Source organism: Mustelus asterias, chromosome 9 (assembly GCF_964213995.1).
Source record: "Mustelus asterias chromosome 9, sMusAst1.hap1.1, whole genome shotgun sequence".
In the NCBI taxonomy this organism is placed as follows: Eukaryota; Metazoa; Chordata; class Chondrichthyes; order Carcharhiniformes; family Triakidae; genus Mustelus; species Mustelus asterias.
In genome coordinates this window covers 52,022,248-52,047,119 of record NC_135809.1, presented here as the reverse complement: position 1 = coordinate 52,047,119, position 24,872 = coordinate 52,022,248, and the positions used below count along the sequence as shown (strand labels likewise).

General features: G+C 40.9%; 1 protein-coding gene across 4 annotated transcripts in view; it reads right to left on the bottom strand.

The window, feature by feature from the left end:
- The window catches only part of LOC144498688 (sortilin-like), a 145,007-nt gene that overhangs the window by 8,182 nt on the left and 111,953 nt on the right, over nt 1–24,872 (bottom strand). For 3 of the 4 annotated variants that reach the window (XM_078220187.1, XM_078220189.1, XM_078220186.1), the window contains 9 exons: nt 21,264–21,324; nt 17,973–18,128; nt 15,309–15,415; nt 11,563–11,665; nt 11,269–11,440; nt 10,659–10,852; nt 9,607–9,796; nt 7,556–7,672; nt 4,006–4,111 (listed from right to left, as the gene is read on the bottom strand). In XM_078220187.1, coding sequence (XP_078076313.1) covers nt 4,006–4,111; nt 7,556–7,672; nt 9,607–9,796; nt 10,659–10,852; nt 11,269–11,440; nt 11,563–11,665; nt 15,309–15,415; nt 17,973–18,128; nt 21,264–21,324 — 1,206 coding nt within the window. Of the gene's footprint in view, nt 1–4,005; nt 4,112–7,555; nt 7,673–9,606; nt 9,797–10,658; nt 10,853–11,268; nt 11,441–11,562; nt 11,669–15,308; nt 15,416–17,972; nt 18,129–21,263; nt 21,325–24,872 lie in introns of all 4 variants that reach the window. The other variant, XM_078220190.1, reaches the window with a different exon arrangement.

Below are 24,872 nucleotides of genomic sequence, written 5' to 3'. Positions count from 1 at the left end.
TTGATAGTGAGGAGGATAGTCTGAGCCTGCAGACTGATATTAATCAACTTAATCCTGATAAGTGTGAGATGATGTATTTCGGAAGGTCTAATAAGTGGAGGATATACACAATGGATGGCAGGTCCCTAGGGAGTATTGAGGAACAAAGGGACCTTGGTGTACAAGTCCATAGATCCCTGAAGGTGGCAGCATAAGTAGATAGGGTGGTGAAAGCGGCAAACTGAAAGCTTGCTTTCATTAGCCAGAGCATAAAATATAGGAGCAGGGAGGTTTTAGTACAACTTTATAAAACACTGGTCAGGCTACAGATGGAATATTTATTGTGTGCAGTTCTGATTATCATACTATCAGATGGACGTGATTGCACTGGAGAGGATGCAGAGGAGATTCACCAGTATGTTGCCTGGGATGGAAAGTTTCAGCTATGAGGAGAGATTGGATTTGTTTTCCCTGGAGCAGAGGAGGCTGATGAGGGGGGGGGGGGGGGGGGGGGCGGAGGGGAGTCCTGATAGGAGGTATACAAAATTATGAGAGTCATACAGTAGATTATAAGAATTTTTTCCCCATGGCATAGGTGTCTAAGACCAGAGGGCATAGGTTTAAGGTGAGGAGTAAGTAGTTTAGAGGGGATCAGAGGAAGAGTTTTTTCACCCAGAAATATGGAACCTGCTTGCCTGAGAGGGTGGTGGAGGCAGATACTCTCACAATATTTAAGAAGCACCTGGGCGAGCACATAAATCACCAAGGCATAGCAGGCTAAAATGTTGGTAAATGGGATTTGTATGATTGGTGTTTGATGGTTGGCATTGACATGGTGGGCCAAAGGACACGTTTCTGTGCTGCATGACTATCAGTGAATTCAACAGAGTTAAGTAGAAACACTGTGTAGGTTAGATGGATTAGCCATGGTAAGCGTGTGCGGTTACGGGGATAGGACAGGTGAGGGGGCTTGGGTAAGATACTCTGTCAGAGAGTTGGTACAGACTCAATGGGCCGAATGGCCTCCTCTGCACTGTAGGGATTCTATGATTCTAAGCTGCCATCTAATCTTATCAGTCTCATTGAAAAAAAAATCAGCTCTCAAAACTCTCTGAAATTTGAAAGACATTTTGAATAGACAAACTCTATGACCAACAGATGAAAGATGATACCATAAAGTCTTACAATTACAGACAAATATTTTTCAATTATTATAAAGTGTGAACAAATCTATATCTGGACACTAAATTGGTAGTAGTTCAAACATGGACTGCAGCAACTCACCATGGCTCCTTCGGAGCTCCTTCCAAACCCATGACTTCTACCACCAAGAAGGTCAGGGCAGCAGATGCATGAGAACACCACCAGTTAAAAATTCCCATCCAAGCCACTCACCATCCTGACTGAACTATATCACGATGTGGAATTGCCGGTGTTGGACTGAGGTAGGCACAGTAAGTAGTCTCACAACACCAGGTTAAAGTCCAACAGATTTATTTGGTAGCACGAGCTTTCGGAGCATTGCCCCTTCATCAGGTAAGTGAAGAGTTCGGTTCACAAACAGGGCATACAGAAACACAAACTCAATTACAAGATAATGGTTGGAATGCGAGTCTTAACAGGTAATCAAGTCTTTTCAGGTGCAGACAATGTGAGTGGAGAGAGGATTAAGCACAGGTTCAAGAGGTGTGAATTGTCTCCAGCAAGGAACTACAAAAGGTCATGAATGTAGCCCAATCCATCACGCAAACCAGCCTCCCATCCATTCACTCTGTCTACACTTCCCACTATCTCGGCAAAGCAGCCAGCATAATTAAGGACCCCACGCACCCTGGACATTCTCTCTTCCACTTTCTTCCTTTGGGAAAAAGTTACAAAAGTCTGAGGTCACGTACCAACCGACTCCAGAACAGCTTCTTCCCTGCTGCTGTCAGACTTTTGAATGGACCTACCTTGCATTGTGATCTTTCTCTACACCCTAGCTATGACTGTAACACTACATTCTGCACTCTCTCGTTTCCTTCTCTATGAACGGTATGTTTTGTTTGTATAGCGCACTAGAAACAATACTTTTCACTGTATGTTAATACATGTGACAATAAAAAATCAAAATCAAATCAAAAGTTAGTAAGATTTTGCAAGCCCAGGCAGGTCGTAGGGGTTACAGATAGTGTGACATGAACTCAAGATCCCGGTTGAGGCCGTCCTCATGTGTACGGAACTTGACTATCAGTTTCTGCTCAGCGATTCTGCATTGTTGTGTGTTGTGAAGGCCGCTTTGGAGAACGCTTACCCGAAGATCAGAGGCTGAATGCCCGTGACCGCTGAAGTGTTCCCCGACGGGAAGAGAACAGTCCTGCCTGATGATTGTCGAATGGTGTCCATTCATTCGTTGTCGTAGCCTCTGCATGGTGTCGCCAATGTACCATGCCTCGGGACATCTTTTTCTGCAGTGTATCAGGTAGACAATGTTGGTCAAGTCGCAAGAGTATGTATCCTTTCCTGCAACGTATTAGGTAGAGAATGGTAGACATACTCTTGTGACTCGGCCAATATTGTCTACCTGATACACTGTAGGAAAAGATGTCCCAAGGCATGGTACATTGGTGAGACCATGCAGACGCTATGACAACGAATGAATGGACACCACTCGACAATCACCAGGCAGGAGTGTTCTCTTCCTGTCGGGGAACACTTCAGCTGTCATGGGTATTCAGCCTCTGATCTTCGGGTAAGCGTTCACCAAGGCGGCCTTCACAACACATGACAACGCAGAATCGCTGAGCAGAAACTGATAGCCAAGTTCCACACACATGAAGACAGACTCAACCAGGATCTTGGGTTCATGTCACACTATCTGTAACCCCCACGACTTGCCTGGGCTTGCAAAATCTCTCTAACTGTCCTGGCTGGAGACAATTCACACCTCTTTAACCTGTGCTTAACCCTCTCTCCACTCACATTGTCTGCACCTGAAAAGATTTGATTGCCAGCTAAGACTCGCATTCCAACCATTATCTTGTAATTGAGTTTGTGTCTATATATGCTGTTTGTGAACTGAACTCTTCACTCACCTGATGAAGGGGCAACGCTCCGAAAGCTCGTGCTACCAAATAAACCTTTTGGACTTTAACCTGGTGTTGTGAGACTACTTACTGGAAGAATATCACGTTCCTTCACTGTTGCTGGGTCAAAATCTTGGAACTACATTCCGAACAGCACTGTGGAGTGTACCTACACAACATGGACTGCAACAGTTTAAGAAGGTAGCACATCACCACCTCCTCAAGGGCAATTAGGAATGGACAATAAATGCTGGCCTAGCCTGCAGTGCCCATGTGCCTTGAAATAATAAAAAGTCGGGCAAGATGGGCCAAAATGCAGCCAATCGCTTAAAAGGATGAGCTAATAGTATGATATGCATAAGATAGACAATATCATCACTGTGTCTTTCTGAGATTGAACTGGTGTTTTCCAGTCTCCTGACAATTGTGAATATTATACAAAATGTGGTTCACTGTCAACATTGGTCCTAATGGGCCTGGACTCATTCCATAATCTTTCAATAAAGACTAACAGCTCCCCTGTGGTGTTGCTCACAAATAAGTTCCTGTTTGGATTGCGGTTATGACGTTTAACTGCTAACTTGGCTGCTGCTCTAACATAACTGCAGCTTACTTATAAGCTACTGAGGCCAACGTGAAATTGCACCTGCTTGTAAATCTCTGGCTGCAGGCCAATGATTGTCTGTGTGCATACAATAAAATTATACATTACAAAAAGAAAAAGACAATTCAACCTCACAGCATGCACTGTATTATTCTGCTGTTAAGGTCTACTGCCCATGATATTCCATCCATCAGCGACAGTGCACCCACAATTAGTTAAGCTGGTAGGTGAGGCTCCATCGGGTAGTGCTTATCCCAGAAATTGCCCCTATTGCTTCAGTCCGAATCTGCTCCCAGTATGCTACAGAGAATATAAATGGATAAGTTGTTCCTTTCTCATGCAGCTCAGCTTACTTACAGGATCTTCCAGCGACAAAATTTGTTCACATTTGATGTTTGTCATCTGTTCTGATCGATTGGGTGTGAAACCACCTTCACATTTATCACCAGGAACCTTTCGATACCTTTAAGAATTAATGGAGTAAACAACCTTTTATGCCAATCTTATATAATTATGTATATTTACCATTAACTTAAGAATAAAACAGAACAAATCAGGAAATATCTGATGTCTCACAGAGAACAGTGTGAACAACCTGGAAGCAATGGAACCTGGAAGCCTGTCATTCAACCAACTGGAATATAGGATGGGATTCTCCAATCTTGTCCGTGGCCGCCCCACTGCAAGTGAGAACGGAGAATTTGGTGTTCCAGCTAAAACTTCGTTCACTTTCAGTGGCACCGAGAATCCCAGCCGCAAACGAGGACAGAGATTTTCAATGATAGGTTCAAGTTGTGGTTTTGCTATTGCTTATTTGACAGCTATGCAGAAAGAGTTGAATTAGTTTTTGGCTGGGCAATCAGGATAGGTCTTCGCAGTAGTAAATGATCCATCTTAGGGAAGCAATAACAGAGGTGGTCCATTCAGTCTATTAGCAGGAGATTGTGAACTATCGGTAATGACACATTCTCTTTCACACTGTCTATTCTCTGCTGTACAGATGATTATAGCTCAGATATATCTCTTAGCAACAAGAGATTTTCTTGTTGGGTGGAGGAGAAACAGAAAAAAACCCCCAAACATTTGGTGTTACCAGGATATTATCCTATGCTTATTTACCTTTCAGAGTAGTGATGATAAAATTGCATTGTAGGTCAGTGCAGACAGATTCACAGTTCGACCAAGGGGCTAAATTAAAACAGGGAACTCAGCAAAAGTACTGTCAGTGGAAATCATTTATTTTTCTTCCCATAAAGCTCTTAGGGTAACTACCTCCAGGGAAGGCTTGATTGATGCCTCTGGCAATACTGATGGTATATTTTATGCTGGTGGACTGCCAATAACAACATGCTTGTCAAAGGCTACTCTGGAAGGAAATGAGTCTCCATTTGCTGGCTCAAAGTATATGTTTCAGGAACAGAGACATCATACTTTACAGGCAAGCCAATGATAACACAGAACCTTCTTACTACAAAGAATCCAATGTGAAATGAAGAAAAGTTGGAAGAAAATCTGTTGGTTGCATTGATATAGAGTAGGACTCTTTGTTTTTGCTTGCCTTTGCGTTATTAAAAAGGCCTTTATCTAATCCAATTTACACAAATTCTAATATCCTTTCCTGCACTCAAACATGGATACAAATGCAAGTTAAGTGTTGATGTCTCCTGAGAGTAAAGGATGTTTTTACTGAATCATCTGATTTTCTTAACAATCTTTGAGTGTGTGCCATTCTGTAAACTACAAAATGATTAAAATAATCAAAAAGCTTTTACGTTTGTTTTCCAGAAAGATTTCTGATGAAAGATCAGTGACCTGCAACATTAATTCTGTTTCTCTCTCAGCAAATGCTGAGCGTTTCCAGCACTTCCTCTTGTTATTATAATTCAAAGATCATCCCAAGGCTCAAATCTGACTGCAAACTTGCAGCTTTTGATGCTTAAAGTTTCACATTTTGCACACAGCGGCATTGGGGAATAGTAAGAAGTTTTCCTTTCACTAGGAATATCTAATTTCTCACTTAGAAGATGCAATCTCATCTCAGGTGGGTCACTGACACTTCAACTATGGATGAGCATATTTACAGGATTCTGAGGAATGGGCCAAAAAAGCCTAAGTCAGATAATGTACCCACATCTAAGTTAAACATCTGACCATAGGAGGGTTTGAGTGTACTTGCGTTGATAAGTGCTAACCGGCTATAAGGTATGGAAAATAAATGAATTCCCAAGAGGATGGACTACTCATTAACATGCAAGTTCAGTGTTAGTTGTAAACGTCACCCATTTGTAATAACCAAACAAAACGTGAGCCATCAGAGCTCCTACAAGATGAATTCCAAATTGTTTAATGGCAATAGTGCTGCATCCATGATGTTTCTAATATGCACTCTCTCATAATACGTAAATAGGTTTATAGATCTCTTTCCAAACAACAAGCAACCAGTGACAATGAAAACATTTAATTATTAAAGTAGCTGTTCAAAGCTACTTTAAAAAAAACACTCGCCGGCCGAATGTTATGCTGCATATGGTAACTCAGAGAATAGGGTCACTTTCCTGTTTGTGTCTTCTGTGTGTATGTTACTGTTGTGCTCATTGCCTCCCTCAGTCCCACACCCCCTACTCTATAACTCTGATTTTAACTTCCTGAACTCGCTGCCCTTTTCTGCTTTTCTCTCTCTCCAGTTCCCTTTCAGGTGTGAGGTGGGAGATGACATGCTGGAGAAATAAACCTCCAACTGTTGAACTGAAGTTGGGGGTTGGGGAATGATCCTCGGCAGAGTCCTTCCAAGTTCCTTCCATCAGGAATCATGCTTTTTAAATTCCTCACCCCATTTTCCTCCCCTTCACTACTCTCTTTTTTCCCTCATACAGGGGGTGATTCTCTCATCCCGCTGCGCTGCTTTTTTAGCACACTGGGCTAGGAGACTCTATCGGCGGCCGATTTGCGCTGGGCTCATTGTAATATAATTTAAATCCCAATTGCGGGCCCAGGTCTCCGGGTGATTGGGCTGACCAGCAAACGGAAGGCTGACAGTTCGGGGCCACTGCGCATGCGCAGAGGCCTGCTGGTTTCAGCCTCCCAGGTGGGAATAGGCCCCGCCCCTGAAATCTAATGATATTCACACTGGTGGCCTGTGCATTGCACAGAGTGTGGGAGATTCTAGTGTGAGCTCCCACTGAAAAAAAGTGTGAATTACTCCAGTTTTCCTGCATAGTTGACACTTAGAATTTTGGGGGGAGAATTCCACCGCTGTTGTTGTAAATAAGTATGGCCACATCCCCATTGCTCAGTGAGATTTAACACTCAAAATGGGGGGGATTAGTGGTTATATAAACTGAGAATTAACCCATTTGATGCTTGCAATATATACAGAGAATTGCACTGCATTCTGTTTGATATATTCTAACAAATGTGTTTACAGCAGGAATTCATTTTAGCTAGGCAGTCTTGCTGTGTAAACACACTTTGTGTGAAGATGAGTTCTGGGTTTTCTCTGCTAGGGAATAATTAAGACCGGTTTTTCATTTATGAGTAAAACTGATTTGATTTAAAAGTTATTGCTATCAAAATTGATCTGACTCATTGACAGCAGGCAGTGCATTCCTGAGATTGCCAATTCCTGAGGTTTCATCACATGGAGTCGCTGTATCCCCACAACACATCAAATAACGATGCTGGTTTGTTGTCACCATGCTGTTCCTAGTTGCACTTCCTGGGTAGCCATCGCAGGTTGTGAAAGTTTAGAAAACTTTACCAGACCAGTTAAAGCCAAAATCATCTCCCACTGAGCATAGTACAACTGTCTACCTGAGTCAACTTGGGGGGATACTAATTAGCTATAACTCACATTGACTATCAGGTGTTGCATAAAGTACCAAAGACACACGGTAAAAAAATAGCTCACCCTTGTGTTTTCAGCAACTCTTCTTTTCCCTGTAAGCAGAATTCCAGTACACGATCTGCCAGGTCAGGCTGCTCTACACATTCATCACTATCGCCTACACGGTAGTATCCAAAATCACTTGTGTGGAAATAAAGGGAAAAATAATTTAAAATCTTACTTTTATTTGCTGAAGTTTCTTTCTCGTGGACACTGAAGGCAGTGTGCCTCGCTAAATCGGATACTTTAATTTATCTCTTTTATCCAACAATAAAAATGACTTTTCCAACAACAATTTGACAATCATGGGGCCATGGGAACATTTTAATTAATAAGGAACCCATTTTCAGCATTGTAGAGAGAAGTATCGTTCCCATTCCCAAATGAAAATTGATACACAAGATTGAGACACAGTTAGAGTGTAGAGTTTGAACACACTATTTTGTGTCTGCGATGAAGTATTTTGTCCCACGGCGCTTTCAGCAGGTGCAAAGTTTAATCATTAGGATTGCCATTCAAGCCCCTTCACATCACTCTTCAGCAGGCAATCAGGTTTCTAAATAATTGTCCAAGTTCTGAAAATGGAACCTGGCGATGCCAAGAACACCAGTTTAATTAATCATATGGAAGGTTTTCAAATCATGTTATCAGCATTAAAACAAAATGCAAGCCAAAGTCCCAGCTGGAAGGTACTTCCTGTTGGGCCCTGAACTTGACAAAAGGTGCAAGTCCTAAAATGAGTCCTTGTTATGTTTGGAGATTATTTCCTCTGAGTATGCCAAAGCATAATAAGATCGTAAAGCTACTCTTTATAAATTGCGTTTCAATTTTGTTACATCAAGGGGCCTCTCAATTTCTCCACACTATCTGTTGTGGGAAATTTACCACTTCGGAGTCAGACTTGGAGGTTCAACAAAACAGTTTTATTTCGGACAAAGCTTTGGGAGAAAGCACTGGTACTCTGCAGTACTTGGCGATGTCTTCTACCTTCTCAACTACACAATGGTAGTTGACCATCTTTATACCTTTTTGACAATAGGCAGTACGGACATTAGCTGTTAACACATCGTTACAAGTTGAGTAGACAGATACAGACATCGACAGTTAACACATCGTCACAAGCAAACAGGTACGGACATGGACAGTTAACATATCATTGTACATAGAATGGATACATTTATGCAGTTATGTCCTCTATCAATGACTGGTTTCGATATATACATTCAGTGGCTGATCTTGTTACATTTATGTCTCCATCAGTGGCTGACCTTATAATCAAACTCATTGTTCTGGGTCTGCTCTTATCTAAAGTGCCTCAAGCTCTGACCAGTTTCCTGCAGCAATTCAGATACTGCAGGTTTTAACTCTGTGTAACTGTCTGTGCCTCTTAATGTCCCTTCCCAGAGTCCATTTTGTGTTCATCACCTTAATTTCACCATAACACTATCCCTTTCCAAAATGCAATGATCTTCCCAAAAGAGATGAAGACCAGTCATCCATCCCTCTGATTAAATACATTGTTCTGATCACTGTTGTCGACGCCCCTCCTCTCCCCGCCTTCGACGCCCCTCCTCTCCCTGCCCGCTATAATTATCCCAGTGAGAACTGACTGCCTCTCAGTCTCTTGCTCCACATACTTTTTTGTTGTTACAATGTCCACTAGCTCTTGAAATCAAAGATTGCTGTCTCAGAATCCTGTGTAATAAGACTGACTCATACCCCACAGTGAGATCAGGCAGTTCTCACGTAGCAAGGCTTTCCCCAGCTTTGATTTCTCTTAGCTATGCTTTTTATTATATTTGGATCATAAAGTTTGAATGACTATTCAAAAAAATTGATATATTATATTGGATATTTAACTTGGTATTTTAAAGGAAATTCTGAACAGAATTTGTTGAAGATGCTGGATTTTGAAGACTTAGGTTTTGTAAACAAACATTATTGATTACCATGCTGATATCAGTGGAGTGTCACATGACTATATTTACATATTCAACTTAACAGTAATGTGATCAACCGAATTATATAAGAAAGAGAATTCAATCACATGAAACTAATTGAACAAGAACACTTACCACATATAATCACCCATAGTGCATGGGCATAAACTTTGGTCTTTGCTAACAACGTAATTCCTTCCGTTTCTGCAGACAGAGGCCTTTGCAAGTCTCTGAAATGTTTCTTTATATCCTAAGATGCAGCCGTCACTTTTCTCACCAGCCTCGGTGGAATGAGCTAACCACTTGACGTAATCCTTTTCTTGGCCTGAATGAAGAGAATGTTTCAGTTTAAAGGAGGAGTTTTCAACGATTAGAAGGATTTTGCAAAAACAGCTTTTGGAAACACAGCATTGTAAAGATGTACAAATTAGGAGCAGGAGTAGGCCACTAAAACCCAAGCCTGCTCCTTCATTCAATAGGATCATGGCTGATCTGATTGTAGCCTCAACCCCACACTCCTGCCTACCCTCCATAACTTTTCACCTCCTTGTTAATCAAGAATCTATCTAGCTCTGCCTCGGTAATATTTGAAGATTCTGTTTCCTCTGCATTTTGAGGAAGAGTTCCCGAGACTCACGACCCTGAGAGAAAGATTTTCATTTCTGTTTTAAATGACTGACCCCTCTTTTTAAAAAAACAGTGACCCCTCATTTTAGATTCTCCAATAAAAGAAAACATCCTCTCCACATCAACAAAGTTAACCTCTCCAACCTTTCCTCATAAAACAACCCACTCATTCCTGCTCTTAGAAGCTGTCCAGAGAAGTTTTACTGACATGTTTACATCTTTCCTTAGATAAGGAGACCAATTACTTGACATCATCCTTTAGGGATTAATAGGGAGCAGTGAATGATCACAGCTAATTCACCAGCAACAGATATCAGGGAATGATCCGAGCAATCACAGCACCACAGTGCATCAAGCATAGCATGAGACCGGTATTGTCAGCGAGAGAGAGGAGCTATTTCTCAATGTGGAAATCTAAGCATCCAATCGAAGAGAGATGCAACTACCCCCAACTCCAACCTGTAACCCCTTCTCCCTTGCATTAGTTGCGAACTTGATCAGCTCCAGCCTCTAACATGGAAGCAGTAAAATAACAAGCAACAAATTTAGTTGCAACTTACAGTCTCTTGTTAGGAGCTCCTCAAAATCGATGGTTATTGACAGCCAAGTTGTTGAATAAAGGCTTTCCTGTTTGTACCCCCAGAGGCTGACATTCATTGACTTGGTTCCTGGTTCTGACACAAGCCCCACAAATGTAAATGTCTCATTTGTGAAGTTATATTTTTTCCAGCATTGCCCTTCATCAGTTGAGTACCTTTCAAAAAAACAAGGTGTTAATATGTACGAGGGGTAGAGTTGATAGATTGTCCAAAAAATTGCACTGAAACAAATAGAAATATTAGCCAATGGACAATGTCAGCCAGAATAAATAGAAAGGATTATATCAGTGGACTGTGAACCAATTCATTTACAGGTTTAATCTTGGGTTTTGAAGGGTGAGAGATCAATTTTAACAGTAAGAGGGTGATCATCCTTAATGGCAACTTTTCATGTTAGTACTGGAAACATACATTCAGACTTTTATTTTTGATAATAAAGTTTTATCATTCATATCCCTTTGCAAACCAACAAGCTGCACCACATGCTTCAACATCTTTCAGCTGCTAAAAATTAGATGCCAGCACATCATAAACAAGCATGCAATAATTTACTTAAAAAAAAGCCACCTACTTTACATTGTGTATGACCTTGTCTGGACTGGATTCCACTGCCACAATTAATCCCCCTGAGTCGAGAATGGTATAATAGTGTGGGCCATTCAGTGCTTTCGACCATGTATACCCTCCGTTATCAGATACATAAACATCTGGGATCATTGTAGAAATGGTGTCTCCTACGCTACCTGTAGAAATCACAATAGTTTCACAGAGACAAAGCATTTCTCTTACTAGGCAATCCAAAGTCATGTTGACAGAAACGCTAAGATACAAGTAAAAGTTCAACGTGACAAAAAGGATGACTTACCATGGGCTAAGATCAACCCCACAGCATTTGGTGCACTAAGTGGAGGCAAAGGGACATCGAGGGTCTGGGAGATGCTATATGCAGCATGGATGTGCAAGTTACACTGGAAGCAAAGATGAGCACTTTTTAAGTGATACTGTAGAAATGTTGGCAATCAGCTGTTAAAATTCTTTTTTTTTTGGTTAGCTTTGGATCTACTTTGATATGTGACAAATTAAAATATATCTTATATATATATAGTAACAGCTATAAGAAATGTCTGACAATATTTATAGCATATAAAAATGCTCTTTCCCCTCTAATCAACAAAACAGATGTGAGCAAGAAAGGGTACTTAATATCAGTAGAAAATGCTAACTGTCCGTTCATCCATCTTTAGTGCTAATTTGAGATTTCTTTCTATCCGATAAACTGTTTATAACCTTAAATTGAAGAATGAAGACACAAAGAAGCTGTATGGCCAGACACAAAGGAAAAAAACAAGCAAGAAAGTTGAGGGTGAAGGTGATCAGAACACAAATACAGACACAAAGAGAGATCAGAAGATCTTGGGGAAAGTGATGTACGATGAAGCTCAAAGTGACTAAACCCTGGAAGGTGGCATGAATAACTTAGGCATGCAAAAGAGTTGAGAGCTTGCATCAGGGGCCAGATTGTGAACTCGGTGTTGTTGGTTGGAAAAAGGAACTTTAGAAAGCTATGCCATCAAGAATGATGTGATCGGCATGAGGAAGGGTTGGTAGACATGCACCCATATTGGTGCTAACTGTATCCAGGAGCTTCAGATGGAATATGCCTGCTGGTGATTGCACCTCGAGGGCCAAATCGATTGAGTTGGAAAGACTGAGACTGCACATGGTTTCACATTTGTCTGGGGAGCCATGTCGTATCGACTATTTATTTGAAATATCGTTTACCTGTTCAATACATGTTCAGTTTATACTGATTCATGTTAAAGTAAAGTGAAAACTTGAGGGTGATTTCATCATGTGGGGATTATTCTGCAAATTTGATTGGTTTGATTTATGGTTTCCTTAGGGATCGTAATGTTGTTGTAGGTAGGTCGAGAAACAATCATAAAATTAATCAAAACCATCAAAAAGATTAGTCACAAAGTAATCTGCTATACCCACTGAGTTCAAGATGTTCCAAATGAATTTGCATTTGAAGTATTGTTTTATTTTATTTCTCACTCATATATTAATTGCTATCCTGGCTTGTCTCCCATACTCCATCCTTCAAGAGTTTGAGCTCATCAAAAGCTCTATTGCCCATATCCTAGTTCCACTCATCAGTCAACCACTGCATACAATAACACAGAGCATCAATGTCTAACTTCTCCTGATAGTGTTTTTGACTTACAATATCATCCTAAGGAACTTCACAGAGCATAAATAAAAATTGACAAAGTTAGGTTTTAAGGTGTGTTTTACTGAGAAGAGGTAGCAACGTGGGAGGATTAGGGAAAGAATTCCAACTGAAAACATGGCCGCTGAAGGAACTGGATGGTGCCTGAGGCCAGAGTTGGAGGAATACAGTGTTCTCAGGGTTTGCAGGACTGGAACAGAGTACAGACTTAGGAAGAGGCAAGGTCATTAGGGAGATGAACATCAGAAAACCCATTTTAAATTTGAGGCATTGGTGGACTGGGAGTCAATGTTGATCAGCTCAACAACACAGTTGATTAGCGAGTGAGCTCAAGTTCCTGGCGAGTAGTGTAGAGGGGGACAGCCAGCGAAGAATTAGAATCGTCAGTGTGAAACTAAGAGTTTGAGCTGCAGTTAGACCAAGGAAAGGTCAGTGATACGAGATGTTACAAAGGTGAAAGGATCCAAACTCCTGGAAGCCCATCATGAGGGAAATTGGTATTGAGAGAATGAAGTTGGTAGTGAGGACAGAGGTAAAGACTTAAGTCTTCCCAGTGTTTAATTGCAGGAAATTGCGGCACATCAAAGACTAGATATCAGAAAGCAATGTGACAATATAGACAGCAGATGAGATGACTGAGGAAGCAGACTAGCAGAGCCATGTATCATCAGCATAGAGAAAGGACCCAACCCTGTTTCTGTATATAGCGTTCCAACGGAACAATATGCAGTATTCAAAAAACATGGACCCTTTACGAGTGATCTTTCATTTTGTGGTATACAGCAAAAAAGAGGGAAATTGAACAGATTTATTTACTTGGTGACAAAATTCAACTGCGTTACAGAAACAATGCACAACACAATTGTTAAAAAAATGTGGTATGAAGCTATTTAATCAGCTTGAATGTACAGTACAGGAGTACTTCCAACAAACTCTCATTAACTAATGAATTATATGCTTCACTTTCTTAACTCTCACCAATATTGAACAAATTGTGTGCGAATAGAGACGGTATAGGTTTTACCATTGAGATGGCCATTAGATAATCACAGTTGGTGAACTCGAGCACGGGTTATAAATTCACATCTACATGAAAAGTTTTGAGAAATTGAGCTCCAACAGAGCAAGAACATTCATTCCAAATGTGATGGCAGTGTGTAACGGAGTACTGGTTTTGTTAATTCCTGTCTCAGCCTGCTGGAGAAACAATGCTTTCATCATGCTGCTTTTCTTCAGCACACTGCAACCATAGTAACAGACATTTGGAACAGTGAACAGTGAAAAAGGAAACAGTTGTTCTGAATTAGAAGTTTAAAACTTTTCAACACCATTCCTCCAAATGTGACAAAAATCGAGATCCGAAAGAATTGTCAAGCCTCCAGATCATCTGAACTTACAAAGTTGTGGGGGGCTGGGGGAAAAGATGCTGTCGCAAGGAGATTGCATTTTAAATATGTTTATGCAAGCACTGGGGATGTAATATAAAGGTGTCCAGGCATTTCAAGGGTTAATGTGGGACTGGGAAAAGATCACCCATGTAGTGATGTAGAGCGTCATATGATGTTAGACTGCGTAGAAGAGTCTGGAAGGCGCCTGCATGGCAACAGCACCCATGCTGGGCTATATCTTGAAGATGTACTAATTATAGTTAACAATAAATTGTTTATTTTCAATCATACGAGCCTCCAGACCTCAACTTTGCAACAACATTAACGGACACACACACACACACAAAATAGAAAAAGTTTCCCTTTCAGATAAGTTTGAAGGGGAGATGTTTGTAATTTAGATAAAGCTTTATTAGTTTTGATATGGGTACCAAGTAATGAACGGTTATAGTGAACCTTAATAAGAGGGGAATTTTGTCTCCCTTTCTCTGGACTGAATCAGATGCTAAGAATGCTAATTCCCACAAATTGTATCAAATAGCATCTCCATCCAGGTATTGGAAGTACAGCCCTTGGAATAACTTCATCTGGCTGACAGTATGCTGTGTTGTATTGCACTGCATGTTGTAATGTGTGGAAAACTTCTGTGAGCTGCTCTGATGGGCAAATCATCCGTGATGGTCCTGAGGTTGCAGTCACACATCGGACCATGGCAGCTAGCTCTCAGCAGAGGTACAGTAACTCAGCCCTGGGCACTTTGTGGGAATGAGGACAGAGGCTAAGGTTGGACAGGAACTGCAAGATCAGGACCAATCTTTTAACACTGAGTCACTAATAGCTACACACATCATGATTTTACACAGTCGATTAGGAGAGGAGGTAAAAAGTAACAATGTTCCCAGAGGAGTCACTTGTTCAACAGACCCCACTAAAACTTCAGTGAAGCATTACTGGAAAGGATTTTCTAAAGCAGCAAATTTTTCCACTGACCATCTGTGAATTCTTGGCTGTTGTATCACAGTGACTATTATGTGGCTTTTTCAAAGGTTTCCACTCTCCTCCACTGTCAAAAGTAATCACTGATCGAATGTTGTTATCTACAAATGTGTTGAAAGAGAGAGATTATTAAACAGTAGCAGAGTCTCCATGATGTTGAGAGAACATGCTATTTTATAATGATAGGACTAGTTACACCTAGTCAGTAACAAGTTTACTAAAGGGATCTGAATTCCCCTCTTGACTTTAGTGAAGGACCAGTACCTGTTTCTGGTGCAGAAGCTGGACGCCCAGGCAAGAGCCTTTTCCAATATAGCAGACACCACGCACAGACTGGAATGAGCACACATTTCCATTTTCCAGAGACAGTCTCCAGCTGAGGTACCGTGTCCTCAGGCAACATTCCCAGAAGGGTCCCTGACTCACCAAACTCATCCTCAAATGAAGACCCTAATTATTAAAGGCTGCATGAGTTCAAATCAGTAGCCAGGTGATCTTGGACAACCCTGGAGTCAGTCAATAAGTGGTCAGGATACATGGTAAGGCAGCTTCTGATTAATGCATGGGATGTCAAATCTCTTGTTTTCCACCAGTTGATAAGGTTGACTCACCGAGTGACTTTAATTTATACAGAGATCACATTTGGCGATTTTGTTTCCCACATTTCACCTCCCAAATCTCCATCAAATTCCCAGAATAGTCCCTACATTGTGCACAGTTTCCCTGCTAAACCAGGTTGGAAAGCAAACACCCTAAAGCCAAGATGTCTGAGTAACACCGGACGAATGATTAGTGGCTGGAGCCAAGCCATGTGCACCTCCCAGGTGTAAGATCAGAGCATGCTGTGTGACTTCAGGTAATGTGGATGAATATTGGGTTGTGTCTGAGGATGTGATTTAATGCACATGGACACCCTCGCAAAACCCATCCACTATTTTGAACATTTTGATGATAGTGAATTTCAAGGACAATTTTTTATTCTTCATCTAACAGGATTTTGGTTTGTTTCATAGTAACATTGGGTAGTTCTCCCTCAACCAGCATCACTAATCATTTGCTTCATATACTGCCTACGAAACCTAGCTGTAAACAAATTTATTGTTGTGTTAGTCACGTAGCAACAGTGATTGCACATCAGAGTAATCCATGTCATGTTGAGACATCTTGGGAGCTTGCTTGTTGCTACATTAATGCAAGTTCCTTTTTTCTAAATGTTTCCTTGGTGTTTTCCTGCCATTTGTCTTCCTCTTTGTCATTCTCCTTCCTGTGACTGTCAAATACTTTTCTTATTGTACTTACTGTATGATTGTCTAGTTCTCAGTTGTTCGGTATCACCCTTTTGCAGCCCAGTCTCCTTTGTTGATTTGTTCTCCTGGCCGTCACCAATGTCTCTTTGTTTAGAAAATGGAAAGGAGTGGGCATAAGAGACTGTGACCTTGGTGAGAGTGGGAGTGAGGGGAGCCACAATGGAGGAATACCACACCACAACATTCAATGGACTACAGTTTGGGGCGACTGGTAGCATTGAAAAGGGGTGGGGTTGATGGTTCAAGGGATGGAAGCACTGAAGGGAAAGGTTTGGAAAGAGAGAGGAGTTAAGATATTACAGAATATATTGGGTATAATTTGCATACTGGGACTGTTGGGACATGCATTTCTAAACAAGGGTTAAAACCCCAGGAGAAAATCATTGTTTACACAAATTTTCCAACAAGTCTGATGATCTTCCAGTGGATAACTCCTACACAAGTTCAGGCACTGCAGTCGGGGATAACTTGGTTAAAATAAACAAATACATCACACAAATTACTCAGATAACACACAAAAAAAGTTTTGACCACCATTTGAACACTAGAGTTGCAGTGATTGGGAGTGTGGATAATTGAGTATACATTGTGTATGAACCTGGTAGAATGGAATTTATGCAATTGTGCTCTTGTCCCAAAGCAGAAATGTAAATTCTTAAAATCTACCCTTACATATTAAATCAAGAGGAAATTTACAATATGGTCACCATCCTCTTTAGGCGTAAGCCATGACTCCATGGTAGCACACTTGTTTCTGAGTCAGAAGGTTTTGGGTCCAAGTACCATTCAACAGACTTGAGTACTGAGGGTGTGCTGCATTGTTGAAGGTGCTGTCATTCAGATGAGATGTTAAAGCAGGCACTGATTACTATTTCATTATATACATAAAGATCCCATGTCACTATTTTAAGAGGAACGTGGGGATTTTCTGGCCAATATTTATTCCTCAACTATCATCATTAAATAAAAAAAGATTATATGGTCATTATTATATTGCTCTTTATGTGACATGAATGTGCATAAATTGGCTGCCACTTTTCCTACATTACGCCAGGGATGATGCTTCAAAAATACATCCATTTTTGAAAATCACTTTGGGCCATTCCAAGGTTGTGAAAGATGCAATATAAAAACAAGTCTCCCTTATCACCCAAGTATCCATGAGCTGGACTAACTTAAATCTGATCAATTTAAATCTCTGCAAAAATCCACAAATTAGTGTGGCACTGAAAACACTCAACTTTAGGGTTATCCTTAACAATGCTGACACAAAACATTGGCAGAGACTAGTTTAAAAGGAGAAACCAAGCTTTGCTCTATTGTTCAGACTAGGAGATTGTTATTATTTTACCTTTATCAAGCACATTTGTGATGTAGACTCCACGTAGCGATGTCACGTTCGTGAAATCAGTTGTTCCACTTGTGTCAGAAAACAAATGACGTTCCAGCGACTTGGAGAATAGAATTCCCCGATCGTCAGAGGTGTAAATTGTACCAAAACCAGAATCTAAAATAAATATTAAATGCAAAGCCATCATGTGTGGAACCTCCCATTTAAAAATATGCCTGTTGAACAGCAAATGTTAGATGGGGCCTCCTCAAAAGTTCCCAACAGTGAAGCCTCCCTCACTTTACTGGAAATACAACAACATGCACTTATAAGTCAAACAAAACTACCAGGGTCACAGCAAAGGTGGGGAAGATCAGCTGAGAACTCTTGTGAATACATCACTGTTGAAATGTAAAACAACTGCAACACAAAAGGAAAATATTGTAGATGCTGGAAATCTGAAATAAGAAACAGGGAGTGCTGGAAATGAACACTCAGCAGGACATTCTCTCCACAGATGCTTCCTGATTTCCAGCATTTTGTGTTTTTGTTATTGAAAGACGACCCAGTTTTCTATTGAGCTCTTAATCCTATGTTTGCTTTCAGGTCTCCTTGTCTCGACGGCTCCACTTAAAAGCTTTCAAGGCAGCTAAATGCCATGCACTTTGATCCCAGAGTTTTGATACTGAAAGGCATTGTACTCAGTTGATATCAGATCGAAGATGAGGTGATCTTGAGTTTTTGTTCACTGCTGCACATAGTATTATACGAATTGAATATTGGCACACAAGAAGACTGACAGTAAAAAAACCACTCAGGAGCCTTTTATCTATGCCTGATCACACTGGACAAGAACTTTGCAGATAAAAGCAAATTACTGCAGATGCTGGAACCTGAAACATAAAATGCTGGAAAATCTCAGCAGGTCTGACAGCATCTATGGAGAGAGAACAGAGCTAATGTTTCGAGTCTGGATGATCCTTCGTCAGAGCTTTGCAGACATTCTGCTGCACCTTAATCGAACCTTAGCGCATTTAAGCTGTTTACAAAGATTTGACAGGGCACACAGACTCATGGCAATCGGTCAACGGCTTAGTTGATCATCAATATTGTTTCTCCTCTAACATTCCTCATTGCCCAGCTCCCTCACCTATTTTCAATCCAACAAAGCCTTTAATGATCCACACTCGATTCTGTCAACATGCTTGTCTTGTCCATGAACATGTTCTCTAACTCCCATGTCCTCCCAGCACCTCAAAGTCATAGAGTCATAGAGGTTTACAGCATGGAAACAGGCCCTTTGGCCCAACTTGTCCACGCCACCCCTTTTTAAAAAAAACCCATAAGCTAATCCCAATTGCCTGCATTTGGCCCATATCCCTCTATACCCATCGTACCCATGTAACTATCTAAATGGTTTTTAAAAGATAAAATTGTACCAGCCTCTACTACTACCTCTGGCAGCTTGTTCCAGACACTCACCACCCTCTGTGTGAAAAAATTGCCCCTCTGGACACTTTTGTATCTCTCCCCTTAAACCTATGCCCTCTAGTTTAGACTCCCCTACCTTTGGGAAAAGATATTGATTATCTACCTTGTCTATGCCCCTCATTATTTTATAGACCTCTATAAAGTCACCCCTCAGCCTCCTACGCTCCAGAGAAAAAAGTCCCAGTCTATTCAGCCTCTCCTCATAACTCAATCCATCAAGTCCCGGTAGCATCCTAGTAAACCTTTTCTGCACGCTTTCTAGTTTAATAAAATCCTTTCTATAATAGGGTGACCAGAATTGCACACAGTATTCCAAGTGTGGCCTCACCAATGTCTTGTACAACTTCAACAAGACGTCCCAACTCCTGTATTCAATGTTCTGACCAATGAAACCAAGCATGCCGAATGCCTTCTTCACCACTCTGTCCACCTGTGACTCCACTTTCAAGGAGCTATGAACATGTACCCCTAGATCCCTTTGTTCTGTAACTCTCCCCAATGCCCTATCATTAACTGAGTAAGTCCTGCCCTAGTTCAATCTACCAAAATACATCACTTCGCATTTGTCTAAATTAAACTCCATCTGCCATTCATCAGCCCACTGGCCCAATTGATCAAGATCCTGTTGCAATTGGAGATAACTTTCTTCGCTGTCCACTATGCCACCAATCTTGGTGTCATCTGCAAACTTATTAACCATTCTCACCCAAATCATTAATATAAATGACAAATAACAGTGGGCCCAGCACTGATCCCTGAGGCACACCGCTGGTCACAGGCCTCCAGTTTGAAAAACAACTCTCTACAACCACCCTCTGGCTTCTGTCAAGAAGCCAATTTTGTATCCATTTAGATACCTCACCTGGATCCCATGAGATTTAACTTTATGCAACAACCTACCATGCGGTACCTTGTCAAAGGCCTTGCTAAAGTCCATGTAGACAACAGCAACTGCACTGCCCTCATCTACTTTCTTGATTACCCCTTCAAAAATCTCAATTAAATTTGTGAGACACAATTTTCCACTCACAAAGCCATGCTAACTGTCCCTAATCAGTCCTTGCATCTCTAACCACCTGACCACCCAACCTCAGCTCCATGCTTGCTCAAGCCATCAACCAGTCACTGTCCTTACATCACTCATGACTGCCAATTTTGCCTTCTCAAAAAAATCCATCTTCCACTCATTGCCTCTTACTACCACCCTAACACCAACCTTCCTTTTCTTTCCAGGGATGTGGAATAAATTGTTGGCTGGGCTGTACGCTCCCACCTGCCTGTAGCTGGTGCCTTCCCTGCAACTAAAAACAAAAAAGGCAATTATCATGGTGTGGATCTGCTGGGAACACGGCGGGAAGTGCCCATTTGACATTTTAACCAGTTGCCTACCACATTTGTGCCAGGTGGGGAAGGTTCTCAAAATATGGCCTGAAGAATGGCTACATGATTGCGATACTGGATGGTAACCATGACTTATGGAACCACATCTGTCAAAAATCAACTAAGAGGGGAGAGGACAACAGATTAAATAGATACCTAATCATGCCAATTGTAACTGCTTTGAGGTAGATTTGATGTTCACCCCCTTCGATTGAGTGAACCGGCTAACCATAGTGTTACACCTAGAACATGTGTGAATGCAACCTTTACATTGAGACTACATCACTCAGCTGCTACCACAGAAAGGTCAGTGGTTGGCCATTTTCTTTCTGGACACGTAGTGATATGCAAATACATTCAATAAATTATCATTAACTAAATTAGTATATTTGTATATTCACTAAAATTGATCCACAAAAACTGCAATGAAGTACAACTTACTGCCAGGTTCATCCACATGCATGAAAATCATTTCATCATCTGCTGCGAGTATGGAGTAAAACTGGAAAACAGAGCATTCCCGTAAGATATATTATGCCACCCAGTGCTTCCGTCTCTCTACACTTACACACACACAATATTGTATTTCATTAAATATTAAAGGGAAGACTTCAGCACCAATGCTACCTCTTACTAACATATCAGAACATTTAATTTATTTGTCTGGGATTGCTGGGAAACAAAGTGAACATCTCTTGAAAAGAAATTGAAAATGCTGGAAGTGCACACAGAGGCCCATCACCAGGTGGAAAGACAAACTTACTTTTAGAGTACATTCCTTCCTTAGACCTGGTACATACGAACGTACAAATCAGGAGCAGGAGTAGGTCATTCAGATCTTTTGAGCTTGCTTTGCCAGTCAATAATATCATGGCTGATCTGAATGTGGCCTCAACTCCACATTGCACCTACCCCCAATAACCTTTGACTCCCCTGTTAGTCAAGAATCTATCTACCTCTGCCTTAAAAACATTCAAGTCAAGTGAACATTCTCTGAACTGCTTCTAACACATTTATATTCTTTCTTAAATAAGGAGACCAAAATTGAACACAGTACTCTACATGTGTTGGTCTCACCAACAGAGTTGTACATTCATCTTTTACATTGCATCCCCTTTGCAATAAATGGCAACATTTCATTTACCTTCCTAATCATTTACCAATACCTGCATTTGGGAGGGAGTTGGTTATAGAATGGTATCTCTTAAAAAAAAAATCTTCATACTCTTCAGTAGGTTAACTGTAAATCTTTATCAACAAGTAGAACTATTTACATGTATACAGTACAGGCTAGAACTCATCTCCATGCTTAGGTCTTAACCAATCTCTGCTCAACACTGCACGATCTCTGGCTCTGGGTCATGTGCCTTCTTGCACCACTGTGTGGACAGTACTGTACTCAGTTCCACATTAACTCCATATGTGCCACTACAATGCATCCTAACTTTTCCTGATTCATGTCTGAGGATACCCAGCACTCTCTGTACCTCAGAGTTCTGCAATCTCTGTTTAAATGCCAAAGTGGACGAGTCACCTTTTCCGCACTGTATACTCCAACTGTCAGAGATTTTTGCCCACTCACTTAACCTGTCTACATCCCTCGGCAGACTCCTTATGCCCTCTTCATAATCTTTTGTTCTGCCCATCTTTGCACTTAAGTTATTTTCTCCTTCCAGATACTGAGAGATAATGCCTGGGGCACAAAGCATTCTCTTTTTATCTTCTCAAACTACCTTGTCCACATCTAGTTTCCTTCATGTTGTCGGGATAGGAAACAAATTTGAACAGAAATAAACTCTATTGGTGCAAATCACTACATTCCTTCTGTGTTTTCACTTTGCGAATCACAAGTGACAATAATCATCTCATACAGGAAACCTTTCAAATTCAGTAATACAGTGATGATGCTCTTGAGGAAAGATTAGCAAGTGAAAAAAACATGCTACAATCAATATATATCCCAATTTAGAAAAGCTACAGATTGTCATCAACCTTGGTGTGACCCTAACACAAACAAGCAAGTACAAAGTGGAGAAAGGGAGGGAGAGCGTGACAGACCCATCTGTTTGTTTTACTTCTCAATGCTAATTTTTCCAGATTCCAGGAAGCAAAGAAAACCTCTGAAAGTAGTTGACCTCTGTCAGATATGTGGACTCCTGCTAAAACAGCCTGGATAAGGGTTCTTTCAGGCCAGGAAACAAATTCAGAGTTAAATCACACGGTCACATTATGTGGTGAAGGACACAGTTACTCAGTGAGGGAGTACAGTGTGTCGGGGAAAACAAAGGTTGTTTTTGATGAGCTATATCTGTGTTGTTAAATATTAGAAATAAGGTAGAGTTTTAAGTGGAGTTAATTTAGTGTTGATGTACAAGGAAGAGTAAATCTATAGTTAGATTCATGCTAGAGATTTGGTCAGTTAAAACTGTACTTATATTGTGCTTAAAGAGGTTATGGCATGAAAAATAAATAAAAGCTTGGAGAAGTAAAAAACTCATTGCTTCGTAATCAGATGCAACTTTAGTGTAGGAAGGTTTTTTAAGTGTAGTCGTTTTAGAAGGCGAGAAAGGGAACATCTCTCTCAGCTTTGCCAGAAAAAAAGCCATACCATGGAATAATTGCTAAGAAAACAAACTTAAAGAACAGCTAGTTAAGGAAACTAGAGCAATGAGGAGAAGTATCTAGTAAGTCTGAAGTTAAAGTAACAAAGAGGAACTGCCTTTGGGAACAGGAAGTTTCTGGAAGTTAAAGTCAGACCTGGGAAGAGAAGAGCTGATGGAGTTTGCTACAGACAAGCCAGATACCTGAAGCAATCGTAAGGTTTTATGTACTCATTTCCAGTGCTTGAAGTAATAGTATTCTGCTGGAGACCGAGTACCTGATTTTGTGTAGAATCTTGGAGGCATTTGCAATTCAGGATAGAGGCAGCCTGAAAGGAGACCTGGAAAACCTGGTTCTGGATTCCTAGTTAAAAGTGGAGCAGAAGCTTTTTTTGAAAGGATTGTTTGGAAAACCTGGGGTGGAATTTTCATGCAAACAGCTAATGGAAAGCATTGTTTGAAATAAGATTTTAAAGGAGCTTGGAAACACTCATGTGATAATAATCTGGGGGATTGAGAAAGAAATCCATGGGATGAATGGTTGAGTGGCATTGGCCATTTGGTTTCGGAATGGGGTGTTATTGAAGAAAACTATGCATTTGTGAAGCTGGGGGGGGGGGGAGTAAGAAGTATTGTATTATAATCAAACTTTTCATGTTTAATAAATGTTTTTCTTGTTGTTACAACTAATTTGCAGTCTTGTGACTCTGTTCCTCCATGTTTTCAAGAAAAAAAGTAAGTTACAATTTTTTGAACCAGGGTTCCATTCTGAAATCTTCCTGTCCAACTAGGATTGTAACAAGTGTAAATATAGTACAGTGCTAGTGGGTGGGTGGGTTGGGGGGGGGGGGGGGGGGGGTGTGGATAGACCACGTGGGCAGTGCCAGGGAAGACTGTGTGAACAATACTCTAGGTGACAACTGTTCACAAAATATATGTGATTTTGGGTAAAAATGTGCATCCTTCTAATGCTCGGTTGAGCATGTGAAGGGTTTACTCCGAAAGCTAAAATATATTTAGCAAGAAAGCAAATGGACTGTCTTGGCATATCCTGTGCTATTTTTAGCAGGATGGCGGCAGATGTGCTGCCCATTACACACACAGCTCTCTTTCATTCATCATGAAATTTAGCTATCGCAGGAATTGAAAATCTACCCAGGATCCTTGTTAGCAGAAAGCCATTAGTCAGAAACAATTCCTTTGTTTATTAGATTTTCTAGACTATCCCAGGCAGTTTGTGGCGATTCAGGGTGACTTGTTCCCACTCTGGTTCAATGGGTTCTGAAATGGCTGATAATTCCAAAGCATGATCTGTACACTCTGCCACAAGGTGGGGGCAGGTGGCACTTGGAGGCTTGGGTAGATGACTTGCTGGGTGTGTGCTCTATTCCAAGACTTGATTTCACCTGTGTGTGTTTCCAACAAAATCTTCCAATGGTGCCTTCCCAAA